The sequence below is a fragment of the Entamoeba invadens genome, assembly GCF_000330505.1.
Source record: "Entamoeba invadens IP1 unplaced genomic scaffold scaff_1105074724831, whole genome shotgun sequence".
Classification (NCBI taxonomy): Eukaryota; Evosea; order Mastigamoebida; family Endamoebidae; genus Entamoeba; species Entamoeba invadens.
In genome coordinates this window covers 15,347-25,566 of record NW_004443803.1, presented here as the reverse complement: position 1 = coordinate 25,566, position 10,220 = coordinate 15,347, and the positions used below count along the sequence as shown (strand labels likewise).

At 30.2% G+C, this 10,220-nt stretch overlaps 3 protein-coding genes across 3 annotated transcripts; all 3 read right to left on the bottom strand.

Annotated features, from left to right (window-relative positions):
* Positions 1-616: 616 nt before the first annotated feature.
* On the bottom strand, positions 617-3,400 carry EIN_412060 (hypothetical protein; the record flags this gene model as incomplete). Its single annotated transcript, XM_004262080.1, has 1 exon — positions 617-3,400. One exon carries the CDS (start codon positions 3,398-3,400, stop codon positions 617-619), a length of 2,784 nt encoding a protein of 927 aa, XP_004262128.1.
* A 263-nt stretch (positions 3,401-3,663) lies between these two features.
* Positions 3,664-5,004, bottom strand: EIN_412050 (hypothetical protein; the record flags this gene model as incomplete). Its single annotated transcript, XM_004262079.1, has 1 exon — positions 3,664-5,004. One exon carries the CDS (start codon positions 5,002-5,004, stop codon positions 3,664-3,666), a length of 1,341 nt encoding a protein of 446 aa, XP_004262127.1.
* A 4,619-nt stretch (positions 5,005-9,623) lies between these two features.
* EIN_412040 (hypothetical protein) lies at positions 9,624-10,181 on the bottom strand (the record flags this gene model as incomplete). The annotated part of the gene is made up of 1 exon (XM_004262078.1): positions 9,624-10,181. One exon carries the CDS (start codon positions 10,179-10,181, stop codon positions 9,624-9,626), a length of 558 nt encoding a protein of 185 aa, XP_004262126.1.
* Between the last annotated feature and the right edge of the window lie 39 nt (positions 10,182-10,220).

Here is a 10,220-nt window from a genome sequence, read left to right as displayed (position 1 = left end):
AACGATTAATTTTTATTTTAAAATGAAAAAAAAATTGTGGTAAAACAAATTATAACAATAATATTATTAATATTTAATATAATTGAAATTATAATAATTTATTTGTATAATTAATAATTTGCAATTGTATTTGTTAAATTTAAATTAATAACACATAATATTATTTTATTAATAGTAAAGGTTATTTATTAATATAATATTAATTTATCCAATAAATGAAAGAAATTACATTTTATTAAAAATATTTTATAATTTTTTTAATTAAATTAAATTTTAATTATTTATAATTACAGTTAAATATATAATATAATAAATCAAAAATTTCAAATCATTTAAGTAAAAATGTAGAAAAGAATGCACTAACCGGGACTCGAACCCGGATCTCCACCTTGGGAGGGTGAAATTCTGCCCTTAGACCATTAGTGCTTTTCTATTGAAATGTGTTTCTTTATGTTGATGTGAGATAAACTTAACTCTAAACATTTAAATGATTTAACGGACGTTTTTTCAACGAACAATTTCCAAGAAACTTGAAACTAAATACATAAACCCTGATATAAACCCTAACCCACATAAAAAAATAAAATTCTTTTTCTCTTTGTTCATAGTATGACAATCATGCTGAAAATCCCGGCGTTTCTTTATTTTGTTCGTATTGTGCGATGACTTGATTAATGAAAGGAGCAATTGTCTGGAAATTTTCGAAGAAGTAAGCCATCACTTCGACTAGACTTTTCAATTTCTTGAACCCTTTAGTCTTCACGATATCTTTACACATCAAATTGATACCAATGGGAAAGCTTGAGATATCAAATTCGAATGTCTCTTCTGGTTCACCAAAGGTCATCTTTAAGTGTTCGACTCTCTTCTCGGAGAGTTCTGTTAACTCTGTCACCAAATTGTCTCCACAGACGATTTCAAAAGGTTCCATTTCACTATTAATCTTCTTTTCTTGTACTTCTAAAGTCCCACAGAGTCCTACTTTCTCATTTTCAACACAATCCTTCACTTCGAGACTCTGCACATTCCCTTGGAGTACATCTTGATGTTCAACTCCTTCATTACTCTTCTCATTGTAATTTTCAATGACTTTCCCCGGACTCGTTTGAGCATTTTCCAAAGCAATTTGCCTTGCCCGTTCATCGATTTGATTTCGTAGACGTTCGATGACTTGGAGTGCCATAAAACAGACGGACTCCTTTCTGAAATTATTTGAATAATAAATTTTCTTCTGAATCTCCCAGAAAACTTTCCGTGTTGGGAACAAGAAGTTCGCAACACTCTCCGAGAAGTAGCACACTTCGACGTTGTTCCTCTCCATCTCGTCTTCATTCACAAAGTCAATGTAACACTCCGGTAACACTAAAATCGCCTTTTTCTTATTCATTAAAGTTTCATCGAAGACATCAAGTGCTTTGTCTGCGACTCTCTTCTCAATCAACTGGCGCTGTTGATTTAAATAAGGATAGTACACATTCTGACACCACATCGAAAACCCACTCTTTGTCAATCCAAAGGAGAATTGAACTTCATATAACACATTCCGATAGATCATGTTTAACTGTTCCGCACACGCTTGCGTGCAACTACACATCTCTCGCAACACACTCCCACTCCGACTAATCCCTAATAAGATCGGACTCACACGACTCTCCCGAGTCACTTGAATACCCCCAAGAATCGGGTACGCTTGGACAATCTGTTCGTTCTCAATTTGGAACCCAAACTCGTCGCAGAACACCACCAAATCCGCATTTGCAAATTCCACTGTTTTTAAAAAGGTGACAAATTGGTTCTTTTCCAGGTCACTGGGAGTGTTCCTGTTCATCGGAAACAGTGGTGCAAACTTCACTTGGACCGTTTGGATGTCGTAGAGTTGGCATTTATAATCGTCCGCTATTGTTTCTAACGTCCCAAACATGACTGCAACGCCGTTCTTCACTAAACTTTTGATCTTATCCGTCGCCACACTTTTCGGTGTCGTGTGGCGATTGATTTGGTTAGTTGTATTTAAAGGAGTGACCGTCCGATTAGTATTCGTATTAATAGTATGATTATTAATATTTTGAACTATTTGTCTACTATTGACTTGTCCTTGTAGTTGACACCCATTTGGACTGTAATTTGTGGAAATGTTCTGATTGAATGTGTTCACCGTCTGCAGAGAAAGATTTGCAAATTGCGGCGGTAACGTGACGGGCGTAAAAACAGTCTGCATTTGTGTCTGCACTTGTTGCCCTTCTAATGCCACTTGTGGAGTCTTCTGGACATTTTCCACGTCATCCGTCTCCGTCCTCTCTGTTATACATTTGTCCTCCTCCACCGCTCCGTCCTTACTAATACTCTTCTGAGTCTTTATCATCGCGTCTTCTGTTAATACAGAAGGCAAATTTTTAGAGAGGACTTGGAAGCTCTTTTTAGTCTTCTCTGTGTCGAGGGGAGTTGGCATTGGTGGTTTAAGCATTCCTCCCTTCTTGCCACTCTTTTCATCCTTCTCTGCTTTCTTCTTCTTTGTTCTCTTCTTCTTCCCACCTTCATCATTTGACGTCTCCTGCACTTTCTCGCCTGTTTCCTGTGTGAATGTGGTATAGATTGGACACCCGGGGTAGTTCTGATAATTTTGGAATTGCATTTGTGACTGTACGATGATCGGCTGGAGGATTGGCATCTGTCTAAAGTTCTCGGGGATGTTCTGGAATTGTCCGAATTGTGTGTTCTGATTGATTTGATTAATCACATTGACGTCGCTCTCACTCAAATTCAGTGTTATTGGTTTTTGTGGTTGGTCGGAGGTCATCATTTGTGGGTAACACTGATATTGGGCATATGGATTAATCCCATAGAATTGCGTGGGGTCACACACTTGTGGGTGTTGATATGGATATTCCCCCATTGGTGTATTCTCCACATGAATATTCACTCCTGCAGTCTTTTCAATCATTTCATTTACTCCGCAATTCCCTTCAACTGGATTATAAAAGTCCGAAGTCTTATTTCTTTCTGAAGTCTTGTCCTTCCTCTCCGACCGTTTACTGTGGTTCAAATGGTCTTTAAGACTCTTCTCCGTCTTATCAGACACTTCACTCCCATCGTCTTTCTTCTTCATGTTCTTTCGAGGGTTCCGACGGACATATTTCCGCTTTGTGCGCTCAACAGGCTTCTCGCTCGCTTCGCCATTCCCGTCACTTTTCTCTTCTTTGTGGCTATGACTCTTTTCAGGTGTTTTCAATTGTTGTGGCTCTTCAACTTTTGTTGTTGGGATGTGGCCAATCTCTTCACTCCCGTCAGTCGGTTTGGGCGGAAATAGAACTGAGCCAATTGCTGCTTTAATCACATTCTCCGTCTTAATAGTATTGTTAATAGTATTTTTACTAGTATTACTATTACTATTACTATTCATATCGTCGGGAGAGTCTTGAACTTCTTCATCTTCATTTTCTTGTCCAACGCTCTTGTTTTCACTCTTTTGAGTCTTCTTTACTGCGCCGCGTGAAGTACTTATTGGCGAGAATAAAGGCAATATCTTAATATTCGATTGTACTCCTTTTGTATGTACAATTTCAATTTTTTCATCATTTTCATTCAGTTTTGGTGATTTGTTTGATTGTTTTGAAGTTGATAAATTTGCGACTGTTTCTTTGTCAATTTCTATTGAATTTGTATCTACTTGGTCCTTTTTGTTTTGAATTGTTTTTTAATACACTTTTCTTCTTCTATTTTGTCAATCATTTGATTCTCTTGAAAAGGGGGCGTTGCATTTGTATTGTTCGTAAGTGTCATTTCATCTTCTTCCATTTTTAAAGGTGCGCCCGTCTTTTCTTGTTCTCTATAATCCCTCTGCTCCTCCCTCTGCTCTTTTGTTATTTCTATTTCCATTGCAGTCGCCTGCCCTACACTTTGTTCGACATCCAGTTTATTATCCTTTTCATTCTCACTATGTTCTATATCACTATCTTTCTCCTCCATCTTATGTTCTTCAGTTTGAATAGTATTTTTACCCTCTTCTTCATTCTCATAAGTCACACTCCCCTTTCTTTTAGGTCCCCTTTTTGTCGCGCCTTTTGGCTTAATAAAGTCCTCAAGATTTCCTTCCAGTATATCAGGGCTCAAGACATACTTCTTCTCAAAGTCCTGAACCACACACTTTACTTTCCCGTTGATGTCCAAGACGACTTGTCTAGTCACTTCGTTCTGTTGGAAACACAAGTAAGTGTCGATCAGTTGTTTCTCTGAGATCTCGACTAACCTTCCAGTATACCCATACACAAAGATGTCGGATTTCACACACTTTGAATAGACTAAAAGTTCCTGGTCCACACTCAGTTCTTCATCCATTTCATTCATCATAGTAGTAATCTCGTCGATTGAATCTTTAACAGACAATTCAAAGACAATCAAGTTCTTCTTCTCAAGCATGTGGTACTTCTGTTTAATATCATTTTCAAAGAGCGGGGAGTACGAGTTGTTCGTATCGATCACTATATCAACACACGACAAATTGATCCCTTGCGGCTTCACTAATGTGTTCACACAGACGATCCAATTGTTCCGTTTGATCTCTTTGTCCTCCAATATTTTGTGACGAGAAAATAAGGCGTCGACCTCAGTGGTGTCAAGACACCCAATGATATCACTCACCGCTCGATTCCTCCGTTTCGTCGAATCTTTTTCAATGATATTTGCTTCATACTTCGACGCTATATAACTCAGTGTTTTACTATATGGACCTAAGACTGCTATTTTCTTCTCACTTCCTCGGCAGATCTGATCAATTAATCCTATAATAAACTCTAACTTACACCCTTCGATATTTTTATTACACAACGCTGGATGGGTTAACCACTTCTTCATCTTCTCAAAGGTCGTTGGAGTTATTCGGGTCTTCACGGCTGATGATACCATCGCTTCGTAAGAGTCTTTCTGGTCGCCTGACATCGTGATATACGTGTCTATGTATTTGATGTAATATTCAGGCGTTTCGGGCATCACTACATCCGCACTCATGCACTCTTCAATTTTCTAGTTCTGTTCAAATAACATTTTCAATAACATTTTTAAACCATTCTCTTGGTTTGTAAATCCTTTGAAAAAGGACAAAAAGACATTAACCTTTCATAATAAAAATTCAAAATTGCTATAAACTAGTTGAATGGTTTATTTTACTATATTATACACTCCAATGGATTACAAATTCAAATCAAAGCCAAAATTTTTATGATAAAAACAACTAAAAAATTACCATAAATGGAAATGTTTTGAATAGTTTATTTAATATGGTTTGTAGTATATTATTAGTATAATTTACAAAAAATTGAAAATTTTATAAGATGAATAAAAATGGGTAAAAATATAGTAATAATATATAATATATTTTATTATATAAATATAGTTTAAACTATATTTATTATAATTATAATTGAAAATACTATTTGGTACGTATAATAAAAAACAAACTTTTAATAAATCCACGACATTTGTTAAAAAATGAAAATAAGGAATTATAGATCTTATTGTAATATAGTTAAATAGTTATAATATATTAGATTTGTAATATATATATATTTATAATAATTATACTAATAATATAATATAATCAAAATATTATAATTAAATTTAATAATATAATACAACTAAATATTTTGATAAAAGACATTGGCTAATAAATATTTTTGAATATTTCATATTTAAAAATTTGTTTAATTATTTAAAAACAATTTATATACAATTGGAACATTAAAAATATTTGTAATTGAGGTATAATAATTAATTTAAATTTGATATTAAAGTAGTCGTTATATAATAAAATTGATGATCTAAGACAACACCATATATTTTGTAATAACAGAAAATAAATTTGCTCATTAATTATATATCTTTTGAAGAAAAATACATAATTATAATTATTATTGCAAAAAGTTATTGAATAATAACTACTACTATTATAAAACACTACTACTGGTGTTTTGTTATTGATTTTAATCAAAAAAGACGATCAATCTTTGCAAAAATTTTAAAAATAACAATGTTGATTATTTAATTTTATTTTATTTGAAAAATTCTTTATAATTAATTTTAATGTCGAAATTTTTTTAAAGAATGTGTTGTGATAAACTAAGTCACGTTTTTATTTTAAACAAATTTATATATAAAAATGACTTTAATAAAAACTAACAAACAGTTGAGTACACATTTTCTTACATACACAAACGATGTAATATTATTTTTTCATGGATGTTTGAATATTAAGTTGATAACCCCTTTTTGGATCTTTGATTTTTGGTTAATTTTTATAATTACTTCGAATTTAATTTTTTAGGCAATTTTACATTTTGAGTTCTTTGACTACTTTTCTTTCGTTACATTTTATTTTATTTTTGAAAAAATTCAAAAAGAGTATCAAGTGACATTCTTTTTGATAAAATATATAATTAATTTGTTGAAAGTAAATATTTGTTCAAAACCAAACAGTCAAACATGTTTATAATTTTATGTTAAAATAATACCAAATGTATTAACTGTTGTTGTATTGATTAGAAATGGTATTTTTTATTTTTTAAAATATAATAAACCGTCTAAACATTTTTTGAAATATACAAAAGAAAAAAAGTCACACTGAATATTGTTAAAATTTGATAATATACAATATGCAATTAAAAAAAATATGACGGTATCAGAATTTTATTTAATACAATTATTAAATTTAACATTAACAGATTTAACAATTTGTTGATGTTTAGTCATTAAATGTAGTTTATTATTAATATTCCAATTGTAAATATATTAACATATTCTTATCAATGTATTTTATTAAAATTATATGCTTTTTGACTACTTATACATTTGTTGGTAAAAGTAATTAACAATAAATTTCAAACCATATTAAAACATCACATAAAGTTGACATAAATTAATATTATAATAATCAAATTTATTATAATCTTTTATTGGTGGTTCCAATATTTCAACATCCTTTAATAAGATATGTTAACTGATCAAAATGAATAAAAGTTTTATTAAAATAAGTTACATTACACTTTTGAATAATATTTAATATAATGTTAAATAACAATCAATTAAAGAAAATACAACAATAATAAATATTATAAAATAAATACATTAAATCTTGTTTTTGTTTTCAAATTAAGTGATCAAATATTTATTACAATCGACTGATAGTATTATTCAATAAAAAACCATGTATTATCCTTACAAGTTTGAAAATAATCACATTTAACAATTTTACAACCACTAAATTTTTATTGTATGTTGTTGTTTACTTATTTAATAAAGTATGTGTTATTATTTACAACGTTTCAATTACAGTCAAACCTTGACAATTATAAAGATCTGATTGGTTGTTTGAAGTTTTATGGAAAAATTCGTAATAATCTCAAGTTAGTTTATTTTTCAATTAAATAAAAATTAATTAAACTTTAATCATTTGGTGTTTTCTGTTTTTAAACACATTGAAAAAAAATTATAGACTTTAGATAATAACATACACATTGATACTGAAGATAAACAAATTATACTGTTAGTTAATGGCTTTAGTTAACAAAATTTGTTCATCAACAAAAGAACACCAACAGGGTCTTTTTTGCAACTTGAACTTATGTTTGTTCTATTTTTACCAGTAAACGCGACATCAATTCATTAAATAAGAAAGTGTTGACATAACAACAGAACTTCAGTCTTATTTTTTTGTGAACTTACAATAATAATTCAATTTCTACAACCAATTGAACAATAGCCAGAAAAGAATGTTTATTTGGTTTCAAATAATTAAAGATTCTTTAAAATTAAACACAATTTATTAACTGTGGTTTTTACACAAATTTTTTTACTTCAATTTAAAAAAAAATATTAACTAATTTAACAATTTATGACAAAATTCAAAATGTTCATATAGAAAATGTCGAAGTTTGATTGTAAAAAACATTTTCAATATTTTTTTTTCAAATTAAATAAAAATGTACATAACACATTTAAATGAAGAGTTGTGTCTAATGATAATACAGTAGGAGGAAATAGAGGGATGCAAGAGAAAACGGGTTGCTCGTAACTATTGGTTAATTTCGATTGAAAAATAATAAAATTACTATTAATTTTAATATAAATTATCATTCAAAAAATTAATAATAAAATGAAAAAACCAAAATAAATTTATATTTATTATTTATTATTAATAATATTAAATTAACCCTTCGAGGACGGGAAAAATCAAAATTTGTAAAAAAAAAATAAAAATCTTAGTCAATTGTAATGTAAATGTGACCTTTTTTTCTTTAATTTTTTCAAAAAAAGCTAGACACCCTGGAACGACGGCTCTAGTAAATTTTTATAGTAAATTGTTATAAATTATAGTAAAAAAAGTGAATTTTTTGTTGAAGTTGGGATGAACAAAGGTTCACTTTTTTGCTTGATCCTTTCAGAAACAAGTCACAGTTCAATGGAAAAGTCAGATCAAAAATTTATTGAGATGTCCACAACCAATTACGATAATAAATTAATTATAAAATATAACAAAGACCAAATTGCATCATAAAACATACTGGTCCAGAATATTCAAAATCAATTACATCATAAAATAACAAAGAAAAAATAATAAAAACAGACTTTGAAATGTATTGAAATTTCATTATGCAATTGATCTCAAAAACAAGGGAAATTAAATAGATTTTTTTGTAAACTTTGAAAAATACAATAATTTAAAAAATTGGGTTTTGCTATTTTTTTATGATACAAAAAGATAAGACGTAAAGACACTTTTGTTTGTTCCGACTTTGAAAAAAAAATCTTAGAGAACATAAGTATAAAATAAACAAAAAATATCTAAAATACATTTTCAAAAGTATCAAAAATCACAAAATCGAGAAAAATTCTCGAAAATGACTTAAACAGTCAATATAGTCGCGTTTGTATAAACTTTGATCACCATGAGGTTTTATGATCACCTGTTGGGTTTCAAGTCGTGCCACTGTCAAAGAAGCAAGATATGAATTCATTATTTGTTATTTTATTTTTTTATCATTTTCAAACAAAAACAAAGGGCAAAATTGATTTGATATTATCATTTTCATATAAATGTTATTGTATTTGGTAATCAAATGCTTATTTTGCAGCCACTGTTTATTCATTTTTAAATTATGCATTTTTGGGCAACAAACACATAATTTAAATTAAAAATAAAGGGATAATAGAAATTATAAACAAAAAACAAATAGCCAAAAACTTAACAAATAATAAAAAAAATATTTTGAACTATATTATATAATAAAAAATATTATTTATTAAAATGGAAATTTAATAAATTATAGTTTTGTAATAATAAATTTACAATTTGATAGAATTATCAACAAACACCATTATAACACCATTATCACCATAATACTCATGCATATACTTTACCAACGGTTGTTTATGGTGTTGAGTAAAGACATCACGATGTTGTTATAACACAAGTTTTTAAAAACTTATCCATAAGTAAAAAAGAAAAAAAATGGTATAATGACCCCTGTTTTTATTTTATTTCACGATAATTTTTTTCGAGGTTCAATAAAAAAGCACGTATTGAATGAAATAAACAGTTCCTACTTTATAAAAAACCAAACAAAATAGAAAAATCATTTCATTTTCATTAAAGCACCAGAAAGATTGTTCAAAAAATCCACTCGTTTGCAAGGGTGGTAATTTGAGTACGTTTTATACGCGTTTAAGGCAGCTATATCAATCATATCATATAAAGCCCTGATGTTCCACCTGTTTGTTCGACGTCTACACGTATAATACCTGGTCATCTGATCCACAGTGTCAACCCCACCCATTTTGTGGTTGTAGTCAAGAATGGGCTGGGGTTTGTGTATTGTCATTTTTTCTTTGCCAATGAACACATCCTGCTCGACGACTTCAATTTCATTCTTTTCGTGGCAGGTTGACAAGACCAATACCAGCTTCTTTTTCTCGTTGAAGTAAGAGATGAGCTTACACTTTCCTTTCGAGAAAAAGATGGTGGTATCGGGAGTTCTCCCTTTGATTGTCTTGGCTTCGTCAGGAAGTTCTTTCCTATTAATCCTCATGGTTCCCAAAAGTTGGCACCCACATGAAGCAAGGTAGTGTGACAACCTTAACGTACAGAAGAAGTTGTCACACACAACGGTAAACTTGTTACCACGGCATAACATGGGTAGCACCATGTCCCTGACCACTCTAAAGCCCTGATT